This window comes from Crotalus tigris, unplaced genomic scaffold (genome assembly GCF_016545835.1).
Source record: "Crotalus tigris isolate CLP2741 ecotype Arizona unplaced genomic scaffold, ASM1654583v1 scf7180000018484.1034840, whole genome shotgun sequence".
Taxonomy (NCBI): Eukaryota; Metazoa; Chordata; class Lepidosauria; order Squamata; family Viperidae; genus Crotalus; species Crotalus tigris.
In genome coordinates, this window is record NW_024097032.1 from 873,769 (window position 1) to 892,907 (window position 19,139).

The following is a 19,139-nucleotide window of genomic DNA, read 5'->3' on the forward strand; positions in this document are numbered from 1 at the left end:
TCATTAGGAGCCCGATGCGTAGGTTGCTGAATTAGAAAAATCTTTTAACTTGGCTTTCTATGAAAGTTTAGAGAAAAAAGGTTGCAGCCAAACAAGACTAAGTAAATTTTCTGTCTTTTTTCTATTAATAGCCGCACTGTTTAAAATTCCCATAACAGTACACGTGAGCTGCTTTGTAGGGTAGAGAGAAACAGAGGGCTAGCAGTATCTGTACCTTCACCAAAACGTACACACGTGCACGCGGGTCAGTGGTGGGGAAATCACAGCACATTACATCACAGTCCCTCGGTGGAAGAAATGCCTTGATACCCTTTTCCCCATTTGGCATCATCCGAAAGTTTGGAGTATGATTGCTAAGGCCTCGTACGTCGTCTGGGGACAAGGGGGTGGTAGTTACGAATGATGGGAGCTGTGCTCCATACGTTCCCAAAATCTTAGATTTAGGAAAGTCTGCCCCAAAACGGCTCTTCCATTTTTGCTTATTTCTTAGATACACATTCTGGGTATGCTGTGCAAATTAATAGGCTTTTATTCAGTTCTTCGAGAGGGGCGCCTCGCAGTCGCGTTGTGGATGATCTTGGCGGCAGGAGATCAGAAGGAGGGTCCAGAAATGGCCGGGTCGGCAACGAACCTTCAGGCTTCTCCCAATCCATCCCCGGCTTCGAATCCGCCCACCTCAGTCTCCAGCCTATAAAATGCGACGTTTGCGGGTTGTGGTGGACCTGCTTTGTTAGAGGAGAGTTGTGCCCTGGCAGCGGACGAGAAGTGCGGCCAGCGGGAATAGTTCGTCATGGCACCTATTGGAGGAAGCTCTAAAGCTAAGAAGGTAAACAGAACAAGTTGCCGTTCGGGACGCATTTCTCTATTCTCTTGCAGGAAAGCAAAAGCAAGGAAAGCGCCCCTTTTGGTTGGCGAGGTTGCCTGTTAAACACAAAGTACAATATTCCTCTCCTGAGAGGCCTGTTGGGAGGCTCTTACAAACTATTGGAATTATAAGAGTAGAAGGAGAGGAATGGTTTCGGCTGATAAGAAGAGGAAAGTACGAACCATGAGTTGAGGCACATTAATGCCAACTATCTTTTCTCACTTGGTTCTTTTACGGTTGGATTTGTAGCGTAAAACAACCAGGGAACCGTAAAACTTGCTGTGATATTCATGTAATTATTTTTTATATTATTTATTTTGTGATGCACATAACATTTTCTTGTATGTATGTATATATACAATTAATCTTGTATGTATGTATATATACAATTAATCTTGGCTGATTTAATTGATGGCAGAAATAGCTGCCCAATTGTATTAACTTCATTTGGAAGAAGATAGTTATATACACTTTCCATATTTCTAACTTATGCATCCACAGACAAATATAGACATAGTAGTCCTCTGGGACAATCAGGATTCCGGATAAAGCTGGTTCAGTAAAGACTGACAGCTGAGTCACAATTTCCATATACTGAAATACAGATTTGTAAACGCAAAAATTGGAATTTTTGTCCTTTTAGAGAGCTTCACCAGGAGACGCATTGTTGACAGCTTTAAAATCCCACTATATATAAATAAAAACTAATGTTTTCTATGATGAATAGAACTTATAAAAAAAGTGATATAAGCTATTATCAGAAATGACTCTGATAATAGGTGATTACTCTTGTGAAATGATAAGTTTAAATGAAAATTTAAATTTAAACCTAGGATTATTTGATATAATCAATGCAACTTTTTAAATTAATAGTACAAAAAAACAAATTTTTGTAACTATTGGGAATCATTAGTAAAAATTATGTAAGTTGAAAGTTAATAAAAACAGAGGGTTAACAATTAGTATTAATTAAAAGAGATTCATGAGAAATCCTGTTGCTTCACAAGTTTTCCAAGTGATTCTTACTTCCTTCATCAGAATGGTTATATCATATATATTAAAATTATTTGGTCACTTTTTGATCAATGTATTTCAATGGTGTTAGGATGAGATCCAATTCATATTGTTTTCATTTGGGAATCAGAGTTCTATAAGTTTGATCTGATCAAGTAATCTTTTGGAGAAGAAGCTAAAAAGTGTTTGTAGGGGGGAAGAAACATTCAAGAACAATTGAGGCTGATATCAAAAAGCAAATTTCTGCAGCTATGAAAAGAAACAGGGCAGCTGTCATACCTTTTAGAGAGCTTTAGAGAGTTATGAATATGATATAAAGCAGGAGTCTGCAACCTATGGGCCACGGCCCACTACCGGGCCATGGCCTGCTGGCTACAAAACAGACTGACCAGTGTGCGCACCCCCACTTGCGCTAGTGCTGCCACTGCTACAAAAATGGGTGCCACACGGCAAAAACAGTGGTGCTAGCAAGTGTCACTTGGGTGCTTGCATTGCCCCATTTGCATTGCACATGCTTGTGGCCCCGTTTGTGCATGTAAAAAGCTTCCCCCTCCCTTTCCCTCCAGTCCATCAACCGAGAAAGGTTGGAGACCTCTAATATAGAGGGCTAAATAATTCCAATGGTATTTTGCCGTTCTTTTGAGACTAAATCAGTACAAAACGTTTTAGGAAAATATAACTTCAGAAAGCAGATCAGATACTTCCCTTATTGAAGCATAGGAAAAACACCAAGAAGGAATTTCAGCCTACCAGCGATCATGATCATTTTGCTTGTAGATTTTTATACTCCATTCCTAGCATGAAATTTATCGAAGATATTCTTGATCTGCATGTACCCTTTCTGATTCAGTATATACAGTAGTGGCCAAAATTGTGGAAACCTTTTGGGAAAAGTGTATTTTTGAGGTTTGATGGCTAATAACACCACTTTTTGGTGGAATGATAATTTAATCAAGAATGTAATGCAACATAGTTTGTTCAATTATCTGTACTGTATTCTATGAAAAGTTATAGCAGCGGTTCTCAACCTATGGGTCGCGACCCCATTTGGGGTCGATCGACCATTTCACGGGGGTCGCCAAGTGAGGCTGTCCACCATTTTTTCCCCTTTTCTGGCGGGTACCTTACCTTCCTTGGGCTGGGCCAGCTGGTGGCCCAGCCGGTGGTCGGCCTGCTCCGTCTCTGCTGCTTGCCAGCTACGCCTCGGCCGGCGCAGGGGGCGGCACCACGCATGCACGGTGCTCCCAGGCAGGGAAAGTCCTCGACTTACGACTGGTTGGGTAGTCCTCGACTTACGACCGGTTTAGTCCTCGACTTACGACCAGTTTAGTCCTCGACCTACGACCGGTTGGGGGGTCGCGGCATTAAAAAGGTTGAGAACCACTGAGTTATAGCCAAATAACCAGAAAAAGGAAGCACAACTTGCTTAAGTTGATATCAGGTAGCTTTCCTTCATCTGATTGTAGCCAATGAGCATGAATGTTTATAGAGCCAATCAGGTGTCATCTTGTTTTGGGAATGAGCCAATCAGATCACAGTAGGATTCAGTTATTGATGTCATGTATTGAAGCTGAGAGGAGGATATTTGTCAGTGTGTTATGTGATCGCTATTAAGTTGGTTGGTTTTTTTTCCCCATTTAGTGAGCTTGTAAAACGTAATCAAATTAAAGTAATGATGAAAAGAGTTGACAGGTTGCCCAGAAAGCGATGTAAAATAGTATTGTTAAGTGAACAAGGCTACAGTTATAAAGAAATTAGAAGAAAAATTGGTGGAAACTTAACCAAAGGTAGCATTTCTACTCTATACTTTTCCCAAAAGGTTTCCACAATTTTGACCACTACTGTAGGTTCAGATAAGTTCTTCTGTCTTTTTACATCTGTAGTTAAAGAAAACCTGTAAACAAGCCATCTATTCTGGTCTCTTTCTGCACCCAAAAGAAACTGTTTCTCCCTTTAGAATGATAATGATTCGCATTACTGTTTTGCCAACAGGGTAGTATGTTTGTGCTGGAATGGTTCCTCAAATTCCGATTGGGAAAATTCCAAGAATCTTTATTATAAATATAATACAAGATGTTAACACTTACCAGAGTTCCAGTAATCCTATTAGGCAAAGTTATTTTTTTCTGTACCACCCACTTTCTGTTGTTAAGAAGACAATACCACTTTAAACTACCATAGTTGGGATAAACTCTGAAATACATACTCAGTTGTTTTCAGTCTGATTCCACTTCCTTTTATATCTAATTCCACCCTTGCATTTTTGCAGACATGATAAACATTTCTTACACTGAATACTACAGCGGTTTTAAGTCCAGAACAAGTTTAAATTCTTCTCTAAATATTCTGGAATTGTGTATTGCAAAACGGAGTACAAAGTTTACATTAAAAAGAGAATTTTCCTATAGTTCTTTTAGTTTTTGCTATAGACTAGAAGCAATTTACTCTTCCAAAATGCCTTTGAAATAGTACAAAACACCATGCTGATAGCAGTTGATACCTAATAAGTGGCTGAAGCGCAAAAAGAAATTTAAATGGCTATGTTGGAAATATATTACTAGATATTTTCTATTTAACAAGCTTGTTCATAAAAATGCTGAATATGTCAGAATATTAAATGTCAATATTTAATAATTATTAGTATCTGATAACCTCTGATTTAGTTATAATAATCCAAGGGCTGGTTGGAGAGGAATATGAGTTTCTTTAGATTTTTGTTCGTCTTTTCTTTTAATATACAACTCAAAGCAGCAAAGCATACCAATCCTCCTCCTATTTTCCTTATAACAACAAGGTGAATTGGGCTGTGAGTGGCCGAAAGTCAAACAGTTTGTTTTTCATGCCTAAGGTAGGATTAGAACTCACTGTCTCCTGTTTTCTAGGCATACATTTTAACCACTACACCAAATTGGCTTTCATATATTAGTTATTGTATTAATTAATTTGTCTATATAGCAAATGTTTACTATTGTTTGATAATACAGGTAGTCCTTGAGTTGTGACTATACAGGTAATCTTCAAGGTATGACAGGTCATTTAATGACCATTCAAAATTATAACAAACCCTCTCCCCAAAGCTATATATAAAACCCTGTTTCAAAGTTAAGAATTCTACAAAAGCTACCCGGTCATTTGCCCTTATGTAGAATTCTTAACTTTGCAGAGCTGCAGCCGCATGCCCACCTATCTATTCCCCTCCCACTTGTTGGATCCCCAAAGCATTGGGCCTGCTTTGCGCCTCCCCCCCCTCTCGATTCCAAATGGTCCTCTCCACCCCTCAAAATTAATTGCTTACTATTAATGATATGTAACATTCAGGAGGCTGGGAAGGACCAGGCCACATATTGTGAAACCTGAGCGGATCCTGGACAAACTAACTTCATTGTCAGCAGAACCAGGTCACATTACAAAACTCAGGCTTTTTTATCCAGCATGAGGAGGAAACATTTGTGCTTTGTGGAGTAACTCAGCAAAGCAGATTCTTTCTTTCAAAAGCCACTTGCTTTGAAAGGTCCATCATAGCTTTGAATAGTTGTTAAGCTACCTGTATTTCAATGCTATCATCAGAATCACATTCTTTTTTAAGTTTACAGGGATGCATTGTTGTCATTTTAGGGTATTTTAGAACGGCTAGATGCTGGAGAAATTGTGATTGGTGATGGAGGATTTGTCATTGCTCTTGAAAAGAGAGGTTATGTAAAAGCTGGACCTTGGACTCCTGAGGCTACTGTAGAACACCCTGAAGCAGGTAAAGTATATTTATGTATTTATCAAATCAAATATTCTGAATTGGATTGTGACCCAGTTATAGAATAAATGTATTGCTCCAGTCCAGTTAAATTAGTTACAGGTAGTCCTCGACTTACAACAATTCGTTTAGTGACTGTTTGAAATTACCACAACACTGAAAAAAGTGACTTATGACCATTTTTCATGACCGTTGCAGCATCTCCATGGTCACGTGATTTACATTTGGATGCTTGACAACTGACTTATATTTATGATGATTGCAGCATGACCATCTTTTGCGACCTTCTAACAAGCAAAGTCAATGGGGAAGCCAAATTCCCTTAATAACCAGGTTACTAATTTAACAACTGCAGCGATTCTGACAAGGAAAGTTGTAAAATGGGACACAACTTACTTAATACATTTCTCACTTAGCAACATAAATTCTGGTCTCAATTGTGGCCATAAATTGAGGACTACCTCTATTACTAAGGTTTCTTATTTCATTTGCTAAAGAGTTAACCCTATCCAGCTTAACTTTTTTGAGTTATCAATCATAATTAATTAGGTAGATACTGTTGTTCTGTGTGTACTACTGAAAATAATTCTATCGATATTTCCTGTTCTTATTTATAGTTAACTTTGTGATTACGGTTAAATAAAAAAAAAACAGCCTTAGGCAGCATGTGGCGTTTTTAAAAAATAACCAATTCACTGTTGCCAAACATTGCTGTCACCAGGAAGGATCTACAGTCATTGCACGGATTTTCAGTCATTTCTGCCCTAGCTGCCAACTTCATTGCTGGTGCCACCCTGTTATTAATCATGCAGCTGATTGGCACACCAGAAAACCTTTGTACTTTGCAATCATTTTTAAGGTGTTAATCTGGCCCTTTCCTTCTATGAGTTAATGAAGGCTTTATGGAGGCTTTTAATTAAATATTATCTTTTAACCTTGTTCATATAGAAGTTTTTCAGATTGATGTAAATCACATTACTATTTTTTTCAAGCGGGGAAAAGAAAGTTAGAAACATTGTTAGATCCGTATTTGCCCAAATCAATATCTGTGAAGTGAGCCTCGTGTTCCTCCTAATTTAAATGTCTTTTTATCTGTGTGGACCTACGTGTGGAATAATTTAATAATAATTCATCATGTACCAATTACAATCTGTGATGTGCAGGATTTCTACAAGCTAAAGTACTCTAATAGTTTTTCTAAAAAAGTCAATTATGATTTTTTAAATATAGTAACATAATAATATTTAGTCATTAAAAACATTAAATCAAGATACTTTGGTTACAAAACAGGACATAGAATCATAGAGGCAATATGTTTGTTAAAAGATGTTGCTGGTATAGTGCTAACAGCATGTTTAACTCTTTACTTTGCTTAAATATTTTATAGTTCGTCAGCTTCATCGAGAATTCCTCAGGGCTGGAGCAAATGTTTTACAAACATTCAGCTTTTATGCCAGTGATGATAAATTACAGAACAGGGGAAATTATGCAGCTGATAAATTTTCTGTAAGTAGTTTCAATCACTTTTTATTAGTAATTTTGTCAAGTAAGCAGAGTTTAAAAATTGTGTATTTAATCTTGATACTTTTGTGTTGCTCTAGTTTAAGTAAAAGTATTCAGGTAGTCCTTGACTTAGGACCACAATTGGAACCAGAACTTTCATCTTGAAGCAATGCAATTGTTAAATGAATCGCACCCAATTTTACAACCTTTTTGTTATGGTCAGTCAGTGAACCACTGTGGTCATTAAGCAAAACACACAGTTATTAAATGAATCTGGCTTCCTCCACTGACTTTGCTTGTTGGAAGTCCCCTTTTGAAGGCGACAAATGGCAATCAAATGACCACAAGACACTGTAAGTGCTCATAAATGTATGCCAGTTGCCAAGCACCCAAATTTTGATCACATCACCATGGGGTTTTAAGTGCAAAAATCGGCCATCAGAAACCTTTTTCAGCACTTAATTTTGAATGGTTGTTAAAAAAATGGTCGTAAGTCGAGGACTACTTGTAGCTTTATTGTTAAATTAATATTTAACAACACTAACACTTAAAGTTAAACAATACTTAATAGCCTAGATTTTTTTTTTTTTTTACATTTTCCCAGTTTCAGGAATGCTTTAACATTAACAGTTAAAGTTCCTTAAAAGAACAAAATGGTTGGTACAATACTTTCTTTATAATGAGATGAGTCTAGATAAAGTGCTTAATTCTTCTCTACTTGTTTTTTAGGGTATACCTGTACCAAACATGTAAGACCTTCAAATGTACCTGCCTCAAAATCATTTAGATACCATATTACAAACATGTATATATATCTGGTATGAGTTTTTTGACATGTACTTATTGTTTATTCACTTATTTTTATTTATATGGCCACCTATATCAAATGATTCTGGGCAGCTAACAATAATTAAAAAGCAAAAACCCCAAAATAAATATATGTTTGGCTGCTGAGACAAAAAAAAATATTATTTAATAGCCTGTTTTGAAGAGACCTGAAGACTTAGTTCTTTACCCAGGCCTTTGATAAGGATAATTAAAGCCTTCTTTTAATCTAGGTTGTTTGTTTGTTTCCACAAGATTTGTAATTCTGCCTTCTGCTCTTTTTTTATTTCTTGTTTTTAATGCCTTGTTTCCATGTTTTCAATCACTCATAAACCACTAACAAGTCACTGGAAATTGGGCAGCATGCACATTTAAATAATGATAATAAAAAATTAGCACTTCAATCTTTTTATACCATTAGGGCCAGAGAATAAATGAAGCTGCTTGTGACATTGCAAAAGAAGTTGCTCAAGAAGGTGATGCTTTGGTGGCTGGAGGTGTTAGTCAAACACCTTCATACTTAAGCAGCAAAAGTGAAGCTGAAGTGAAAGCAATCTTTCGAAAACAGTTGCAAGTTTTTATCAAAAAAGAAGTGGATTTCTTGATTGCAGAGGTAAATGAATTCACCGACAAATAATAAATATTGTTTATCTGGGGACAAAGTATTGCTTTATAATGGAAATATCAATGCTTTGGAGCATCAGAATCTATTATTAACTTTATTTTTACTCTTAATGACACAAGGACAGAAGAGGCAAATGGGATTGCAGTGAGGAAGAGACTTGGCAAGGCTGTGTTGCACAAGAAAGCTTTAATTTGTGCAAAGTCTGTGTACATTTCCTAGTTAAATTGTATTCTACTTCAGTTATACTTCAGATTCTACCATAAGACCTTTCTCCATAATATGATACAGACACAGACCCCACATATTTATATGGATATATTTATATTTATATCCTTCCTTTGGCATTGTAACACAGGCCTCAAACTAAAGAAATGAGTCCAAGTGGTTAGAAAGCTCTCGCATTGAATTAAAAATAATCACTGTGACTAATTCTAAGATTTAAAGTAATTTACTATATGGTTAAAGATGCCTTTGGTAGTACAGGTAGCCCTTGGCTTACAACCATTCATTAGGTGACCTTATGAAATTACAACGGCACTGAAAAAAGTGACATGACCTTTTTTACACTTAAACGTCCATTGAAGCAATCTCCATGGTCACATGATCAAAATTTGGACATTTGTCCCAGCATCCTGTTATCACCTTTTGTGCCTTTCTGACAAGGAAAGTCAATGGGGAAGCCAGATTCATTTTACAACCATGTTACTAATGTAACAGCTGCAGTAATTCATTTAAAACCTGTGGCAAGAAATGTAAAATGGGACAAAACTTAACTATCTCGCTTAGTAATGGAAACGTTGGGCTCAGTTGTGATCATAAGTCAAGGATTACTTGTAAATAATTGGAGCTATTGTTTAGAAATAGCCTGGCTTATTTTTATTTTGACATACTGCATTTTTTCAATAAAAGCAAACAAATGTTCCTCAACTTGTTTTGTAAATTGTTGACAGTATTTTGAACATGTTGAAGAAGCCATATGGGCAGTTGAAACTTTAAAAGAATCTGGGTTGCCAGTTGCAGTTACTCTATGCATTGGCCCAGAAGGAGATATGAATGGTATACCACCAGGAGAATGTGCTGTTCGACTAGTTAATGCTGGTAATATGTTATTTTCATTATTAATTTTAATTCAAGCTTCATTCCTGGCAATTTCATGGATGTGTCCATACGATTTTATTGGCAATAATATAGAAGTGATTGCTGTTGCCTTCTGAGATATTTTTTCCACTTTCCAGGATAGCCTAGAGCAGTGATGGTGAACCTTTTAGAGACCAAGTGCCCAAACTGCAACCCAAAACCTATTTATGCATCTTCGGATGTCGGGTGGGTGTGGCCCATTGGGTGGGCATGGCTGCGGTGGTAACAGCAGACTGCGTGGGACTAAAAAGTTCAATTCCAACTTTGCAAGATCTTTTTTTTTCCCCGCGAGAAATTGATTGAACCTTTTTTTTTTTACACGGTGGCGGAGGCCTAAAGTGAAAAGGTTTTATAAAACCCAGCTGAAGGCCTAGGACTGGGGTGACGATGCGCATGCCCACAGGCTTTGAGTGCTGCCTCTGGTACCCGTGCCATAGGTTCGCCACCACTGGGCTAGAGTTCTGATATTCCTATCCAAGATTTAATAAGAGTTAAAGAAAGATATTATGCTTCTATTCCACATTTTTTGGCTTTTTTAGTGATTAAAAATTTCATGCATCTCTTCAGCCTGAGAAGAAATCTTTGTTCAGCTTAATATCATGTTGAAATAATACTCCATGGATACTCACACATGACACCTCTAAAATTTATTTTGACCATTATTTCTTTTTCCTTGTATGTTAACATGTAATGTTAAAGTAATTTATTTACTTTGAAGCTCAAAATTGCTGAATTCTACCATTTTCATCAAGACAAAAATATAACTTCTCATCATTTTTAAGATGATTCTATTCATGCATCTTTAAAATGCAGTTAGTTTTACAAAATATTAAAAGAAGTGAATACTGGGCATTACGTTTAAAAATATTGTCCTTGAAAAGTATTTCAGAAAACGTTGTTTCTTGTTTCTTAGGGGCTTCTATTGTTGGAGTAAATTGCCATTTTGATCCAACTACTTGTCTTACAACTATAAAACTCATGAAGGAAGGTTTGGCAGCTGCTAAACTAAAAGCACATCTGATGTCACAGCCACTTGCTTTTCATACCCCTGATTGTGGGAAGCAAGGTTTCATTGATCTACCAGAGTTTCCTTTTGGTAAGATTTCACTGCTGTTTGTTTTTTGGTTTGTTTTTTTTTTGTAGTTATTAAGGTGGGAGAAAAAGAGTGCAAAAACATTAAAATCACCTACATGCTGGGATTAAAACTGCACACATGATTTTAGAGAAGACTTGCTTATGGTTAGTCTGAAATGAAATCTACACTATCTTGCTTAAAATGCAAGTAAATATTGGATAACTTAAACCAAAAATAGGAATTTTTCAAGAGTAAGGTACAAGAGTATATAATTCAGATTAGATTGTGATGATTTCTTCACAGATACTTTTAACTAGAACAGGCACAGGTACATTAAAATGTGTTTATCTTTCTTTTAAATAAAAAAAATGTTATATCCTGAAATGCAAAGTGTAAGCTGGGATCTAGCTATTTTTTATTTTACAAAATACTGTATAATGCAGAAAGTTGCAATCCCTATATTCTGTGATTATCCCTTTAAAGAGAGAATAGGCAATTCTGACTGGAAAAATTGCTGAATAGGAAAAGTGAAGATGCTATTCACTCAGGAATGTGTACTCAGTTGATTTAAATTTTTAGATATTCACTTTAGCATTATTTGAATTGAAATCCAAAATATTCAAAAGACACCATACGTAGGTAAGCTATTGATTGGGTTAAATGTAGTAGGGCAGACTCAAGTTTTAAAAAATTATTCAAGAGAAATGCTTGGAGAAAGTATGGAAACAAAAGATGCTGTGAAATGCAGGCACAGTATTTATTTCCTCTAAAAAATAAGAGTAAAGAACATGCATCGGGGGAAACATTTCAAAATCGGGAAGTGTTCCTTGGTTCTAGGTCTCTAGGGAAAATGAAAAAATTGGAAGCACTGCGAATTAGACCAGAGTTCCCCGATTTTTTTGGCCTTGTGGACTGGCAGTGGTGATAGGCAGAGAGGATAGTTCCACATGAGCAGAAGGCAAGCATGCATGTGCATGCAGCTCTGCAAATGGAGCATGCACACATGTGTTCGCCCACTGCTTGCACAAGTGGAGGTGCATAGGCGTGCTTGCCCATCATTTCTGTGGTCCAGTTCCGAAAGGCTGATGGCCCGATAGTGGGCTGCGGCCTGGTTTTGGGGACTCCAGATTTAGATGGCTCCAGTAGATCCCAAATTCAGTGATGTTTTCCTGAATCTCATATTTAAATATTTGATCAAAAAGATATACCCCCCCCCCAAAAAAAAAATCCAAAGAAGGAAACTAGGTAGGTGAAGGAAGCAAATCTAAGAAGCAAAAACTAGAGTTTGTCATAGCTTTTTGAAAGATTTTGACTGTAAAGATTTATTCCTGTTATAGAGACCAATCCAGGCTAGTTCTACTTGACAGTATTGGCACAATCAAGCAATTTCTGGTATAGTACTTTAATTTTCAAGACCTTTGTCTATTCCAACAGACATAAGCAAGATGGTAGTCTACTGAAGGAGTAGGGTTCAGTTTAAACCATTTTTTATCTTTGGATTTCTCATACTAATCCATAAAAATGGAGTAACAGCTATTTCTTGTGAATGCTCTGAAAAAGTTTAACAAATACATGATATATCTGTTTTTGGTCTTCCAACCCCTTCCTTGATTCACCTTCCTGAAATATGTTTTTCTTTTAAAATAAAATTTCAAGTGCCATAATTTAAGTGATACTGAGGCTGAGCTCTTTGAAATTTCTCCAGATACCTTGTTGTTGTTAGTTGCGAAGTCGTGTCCGACCAATCGTGACCCCATGGGCATCATTCCTTCCTGTCCTCTCCCATCTTCTGGAGTCCATTTAAGCTCACGCCTGTTTCAGTGACTCCATCCAGCCACCTCATTCTCTGTCGTCCCCTTCTTCTATTGCCCTCAATCTTTCCCAGCATTAGGCTCTTCTCCAGTGAGTCCTTCCTTGTCATTAGGTAGCCAAAGTACTTGAGTTTCAATTTCAGGATTTGGCCTTCTAAAGAGCAGTTGGGGTTGATCTCTTTTAGAACTGACCGGTTTGATTGCTTTGTAGTCCAGGGGACTCACAGGAGTCTTCTCCAGCACCATAGTTCAAAGGCCTCAATTCTTTGGCGCTCAGCCTTTCTTATGGTCCAACTTTCACAGCCATACATTGCAACTGGGAAAACCATGGCCTTGACTATACGTACTTTTGTTGGCAGGGCGATGTCTCTGCTTTTTAGTATACTGTCTAAATTTGCCATAGCTTTCCTCCCCAGGAGCAAGTGTCTTTTAATTTCTTGGCTGCAGTCCCCAGCTGTGGTGATCTTGGAGCCCAGGAAGATAAAATCTGTCCCTACCTCCATTTCTTCCCCATCTATTTGCCAGGAATTGAGAGGGCCAGATGCCATGATTTTGGTTTTCTTAATGTTGAGTTTCAAGCCAACTTTTGCACTCTTCAGATACCTATTCTGCATTAAAATTGCAAAACTTTTTTCACAACATGTTATTTTGTTAAAAGATCCTGAAAACAAATTACATTGGAGTGGCATGTAATTGAAACCTGAGAACCAATATGTCAAAATGAATGGAATTGAATCTATCAATTGGAAGCAGAGTTTGGAAAGGTTCACATTTGGTCCTATACTTCTGCTTGCTCAGGATGGTAGTAGGGGAAAATGAGGGACTTTACATTGTTCGAATTTGCCCAAGGACAGAAAGCAGTTGAATTAGCAATTAGCACAACTCTTCCAGTTACAGTATATTTTGCATATTTTCTTGGGGATGTTGGAACTGTATTTAATAAATATAGGGATCGATGAAAAGAGTAAAAAAATGTTGTTAAATTGGGGGGGGGAGGAGAGCCTGCAGCATCAAACGTAGAGAAACTGAAAGCTAAGTGGAAAAGAATGTCAGTTTGCAATGGAAGACTATTCCTCCAAGAGTGATTTTAAGTCATTTTAAGATTAGGTCAACCTTGTGGCAGCAGACTATTCCCAAAGATGGAGCCCCTCATGCCAATGTCTGGAAATTTTTTAGAAGCTAAAGTAAATAAATGCATAATTACCTAACTTGGTTTGTTCAGGTTAAAAGAAATATCTTGAAGATAATGCTGAATTTTTATCAGCCCTGTACATAATATTAATGGAATTATTATAATGAATATTTAAAAATTCATATCATTACAGCTTTGGAGCCAAGAATTTTAACCCGATGGGATGTTCACAAATATGCAAGAGAAGCTTACAATTTAGGGATCAGATATATTGGAGGATGCTGTGGATTTGAACCATATCATATCAGAGCAATTGCTGAGGAGCTGGCCCCAGAAAAGGGTTTTTTACCCCGTGCATCTGAAAAACATGGTAGCTGGGGGAGCGATTTGAGTATGCATACTAAACCCTGGGTTAGAGCAAGGTAAGTGTAATTTTAATTTTGGTAGTAAAGTAATTGATTTAAAATATCGTTACTACTCAACTTACAACAATTGGGATCAGAAATTCTGTCACTAAATGATGTGGTTAGTGAGTTGTGCTCAATTCTACAATCTTTTTTTGCCATGGCTATTAGGTGAATGATTGTGGTTGTTTAGTGAATCACAGTTTGGTTTCCCCCACTAACTTCGTTTGTCCAAAGCCCCCTGGGACCGTCATAAATGGCAGTCAGTTGACTTTGAGACATTGCAACTGTTACAAATAAGTACTAGTTGCCAATTGCCCAAATTTTGATTACATGACTAGAAGGACACTGTGACCGTCATAAGTGCGAAGACTGGTCATAAGTCACTTTTTTCAGTACCATCTCTGACTTTGAATGGTGTTAACAAATGGTTGTAAGTTGAAGATTGTGATTTATTTTGGAAATTTATAGCCTTGGCAGTAGATTTAAAAATAACATAATTTCATAATACAAAATCAAAATTCTGTACGCTCAAAGGTTTAAAAACGAAACTATGTAGAACAAAGAACAAAACAAAGGAAGAGTATAAAATCAACTACTTGTAAAGTAAAACACATACTATTTGAAATAAAGGTCTTTAGCATGCTTCCTTTATTTATGGTTAAAGATGGTGATATTAAATACAATCAGAATATTGACTTCTTAATGTATATGCTGATTAGTTTCTCTACAGGACAATTATTTCCATGTAATACAACATTTGAAAACCAATTTACTACTAGTTCTTTGTTGTTTAAGGGATCCTATCCCTTTCAAAGCGTAGAAAACCTTCAGGTTAATAGAAATAATCCACACAGATCTGTAGTGATCGGTACTCTTGAAATTCCACTTCAGTTTAGTATTGATTTAACTTTTTAGAGTCAAGAATATGTTTTTTTCAAGTTTCTAGTGTTCATTGTTTTCATTTAAATGGGATTTTTAATACATAAACCTCAAAGTCAAATATTCAAAATATGTTTTTGGACTGGTAGAATTTAAGACTACCGCATCTGAACTGCAGAAATCCAGGCAGCCAATAGACATTAACAAATAATTATCTCTGCTGCCATACAATGGTTGCCTGCATTTTTGCAGCTCAGATATTGAAAACCCAAGAGCCAGAACATAATCTCTCTGTTGCCATCCAGTTGATAAAACTGAAGGTTTTGAGATCATTTGTTCCAGTCATCTGTTCTATCCTAGAACCCATTATTAACAGATGCCTCACAGAAAACTATCCCAGCCTGTTTAAATGCTTTTAGCAAAAGAGAGTCCAATATGTCAAGATCCAGTATGTTCTATTATTGAATCACTTAGGATTCTTGGAAAGTTGGGCAGCATATAATTTTAATAATAAAAATAATAATTCTTACTGTTGAAAAATTATTTAGATGTCCAATTAAAATCTGATTCCTTGTCATTTAAACTATTGTTTTTGCCTTCTGTACCCACACTGAACAAGTCTGGCCCATGTTCTCCATCATGGCCTTTCAAAGACAGCTGAGATGTTTTTCCATAGTCTTTTTTCTCCAGGCTAAACATGCCTCCAACAGTTTCTTTTCTTCCATTTACTTTATGAGTGCTTTCATCTGGATATGTTTTCATAAGATGTAATACACAGAACTAAATATAACCCTTATTTTGCCATCTTCTCTGCTAGGATCTTATGGGAAACTTCATCAAATGTTTTGCAAAATCAGAGCTGCACTATGTCTCTTACATTCCTATGGTCAGCTAAACTGATGATAATAGAAATGGAGATTGGGATGGTTTGGCATGATATACAGTTAATCTTCGACTTACAACAGTTCATTTAGTGACATTCAAAGTTACAACAGCACTGAAAAAAGTGACATGACCATTTTTCAGTTACAACCTTTGTAGCATACCTATGATCATAAGATCAGAATTCAGATGCTTGGCAACTGACTCATATTTATAACAGTTGGAGTGTCTGGAGTCATGTGATCCCCTTTTGACAAGCAAAGTCAATGGGGAAGCTAGATTCCCTTTATAACTGTGTTACTAACTTATCAACTGCAATGATTCATTTAACAACTGTGGCAAGAAAGATCATAGAATGGGACAAAACTCACTTAACAAATATCTCACTTAGCAACAGAAATTTTGGGCTCAATTGTCATTGTAAGTTGAGAACTATCTGTATTCTGCCAAGCAATGCATTATTTTCTAAATGCTCATAGATTATTTAATAATGTACAATAATATAAATAATAGTTATTTAGATCCTTTCCCTCCCTTTTCACTCTTTAATCCTATGCCACTTATGCCATCCTCCATTATTTCTCACAGATCAGAAAAAGGGTTCCAGGATATTCTCAAGCTTGTTCAAATTTCATGGATGTACTGTATTGGTCCTGAAGACTTAGAAACTCATTTATAGTAGCCAAGTGCTGCCTAACTTTCTATTGTCTTTTCCTCCATGGGATAATTGATCTGCTTAGGCCTATTTCAACAGTTCCGACTGAAGCAAAGTAGGAGTTGGAAAATTTTTCTCTTTCTTTCCCTTGTCACCTCTTACGATCTTTCCTTACCAAGCAGTTGGCTTACCCTTTCCTTTTTTTCTTCGTCTTGCTACCAAACTGAGGGAAAAAATGTTTTTTAAATCCCTTATGAGTCTAGGTTATATTTGAACTTTTAACTTTTTTGACTTTTTTCTGTAGGTATTAACTACTATTTGGAACTCCTCCTGGGATATATGTTCATACATGCTTCTTCATACAGTCAAGAGCTCACTGTGCATCTACAATGGTTTTCATGGCTTTTTCTTATTTTTCTTGGTTTTTATAATGACTGTTGATAGCCATGACAAAATAGATTAGAAATATGCCATTTTTCCATTTCCTTATATCCACTAATTGGCTTTGTTTGTTTTGTATTTAGGGCTAGAAAAGAGTACTGGGAGAATATGTTACCTGCTTCAGGTCGACCATATTGTCCCTCACTGTCAAAGCCAGATGATTGGGATGTGACCAAAGGTGATCTGATACAGCAGAAAGAAACAACAACTGAACAACAGCTGAAAGAACTTTTCAAGAAACAGTCATTCAAATCCAAAACTGTATCTTAAATTGGCAGCAATTAAAAATTACAATCAATATTAAATGAAGAGATGATACGGGCAAATGTAATTCACAGACATTAAAATATAACTTCAAACATTACTTTTTTTACAACATGGTTATATGCACACAAGAAAGATTCCTCATCTTTGATTGTATTGAGATTATTTTATTAAATAGGATCATCCAATTAAAAGAAAGCAGATAGACATTCTGTAGCTAAACTAGTAAAGTGTTTTTTAAGCTATGCTGTCTCATTGCAATTAGAAACTGTATAAGGCCAAATAGCGATCTTCTTTGTTTCCAATGTTGCAGTTTTGAGATTTCCATAGAACAACAATACAATCCTGCAGATTCTCAGTTACTCTGACATACCCAACCAGTACCCAACTTTGGCCATTTCTACCAGGGGTTCCACAGATAATCATGCTTGTGGAACCTTCAGCTGTGAAAATTCCATTACATAAAAGGGTTGTTTCTTCAATAACAGTTGCTGGTTCCAGATTTGTGCTTTTAAGTCACATTGCATTCAGTTACATTTCCTTCCCACAGCCAGGGTTTAAGATTGTAGGTAAAATATGAGTGCATTTTAGATTAGATATAATTTAGCTTCATCTGGGGGCTTTTACGTGGAGCAATGTTTGGCAAAATACCAAAATACTAGACCCTTAAAAAAGCAGTTATATTTAAAGTCTCTGATGTTTTGTCAACCACCCTCTGACAGATTAAACATCTGTTGCCCATTCAGAAAGCCAAACAGGAAAACCTATTCATACAATAATGTTTTTTAAACTTTGTATTTGTTTGTGTTACTTTTAGGTGGATTTGGTGCTTTTTTCTCGTTTGGGCAGAGGATTCCTATTCTGTATTTTGGGTAAATGTACAAATATTCTTCTTGATTTAGAAGATATGTTCCTAAAATTATGTGTTTATAGTTTAAGCAGTTCACTCTTCTGAGATAGAGAAATAAAATTAATAAAACAAAATTTAATGCCAGTTGTGCTCCTTCTTTATTAGTTTTTCTGGGCAAAAATAATAAGAATGTTTATATTTAAGTAAACTAAAATGTGTACTTGCTAATATACACCATGGTTAACCATTGTGTTAAGACTGTTACTGAGTAACTCAATTGTAATACAACACTACAGAGAACAATGCTGTAATTCCTAGCAACCGGAGAGTTCTTTCAACTAAACTAACTAACAATAAGTGCTTGAGATGACCTTGTTTATTCATTGCATCTTGTATATTTTGCACACTTTTCCTGCATGACAAAGACATGTGAATATATTTGATATGTCTGGCAAATAAGAATAAAGAAATGGTAAAGAAATGGAACAATAGCTCCAGAAATAAAGTTGTGGGTTACTGATATATTTCTAATAGTTGTTCTGAACTACTACGTTCAAATTCGACTGAGATAACTATCTTATTGTTTGGTAATGATATATCCCTTTTTTAAATTAGCACAGGGCTAATAAACTAGTACAAAGCATGAATATAATACTTTCCTATTTTATATAAATCTAATTATAATATAGTGCGTACCTCAGCATTTTATGTCTCATGGGCCACATCCGGCCTTGTCTGGCCTGTGGCATGGGTTGCAGCAGCAGCAGCGGAGCGCAGGGGTGGGGGCAGCAACAGCCCTCCTCCACAACAGTGCCAGTTTCTCATGTGGCCTCTTGGAAAACTTAATTGCCCACCCATAATATAAAGTATCAAACTTGCCATATTTGGGTAATTTAACTACGATGTGTCTAGAGTTTTGGAGGTACTATTTATCACAAGATATATGTATATATTTTTTAAAAATAAGTATTATTAAATTATTATATAAAAAAGCTAACATGCCAAAGTCATAAGAAAAAAATCCTC

General features: G+C 36.3%; 2 protein-coding genes across 2 annotated transcripts in view; one reads left to right on the top strand and one right to left on the bottom strand.

Moving 5' to 3' along the window:
- The window catches only part of DMGDH (dimethylglycine dehydrogenase), a 49,488-nt gene extending 49,147 nt beyond the window's left edge, over positions 1-341 (bottom strand). Inside the window, exon 1 of the mRNA XM_039352832.1 lies at positions 215-341. The gene's annotated coding sequence lies outside the window, so the exon portion shown is untranslated. The remainder of the gene's footprint in view (positions 1-214) is intronic.
- Positions 342-660: 319 nt separating this feature from the next.
- LOC120312302 (betaine--homocysteine S-methyltransferase 1) lies at positions 661-18,257 on the top strand. The gene is made up of 8 exons (XM_039352834.1): positions 661-826; positions 5,495-5,627; positions 7,015-7,133; positions 8,377-8,568; positions 9,531-9,678; positions 10,631-10,813; positions 13,929-14,157; positions 17,083-18,257. Exons 1-8 carry the CDS (start codon positions 791-793, stop codon positions 17,267-17,269), a joined length of 1,227 nt encoding a protein of 408 aa, XP_039208768.1. The 5' UTR covers positions 661-790; the 3' UTR covers positions 17,270-18,257.
- Positions 18,258-19,139: the final 882 nt, after the last annotated feature.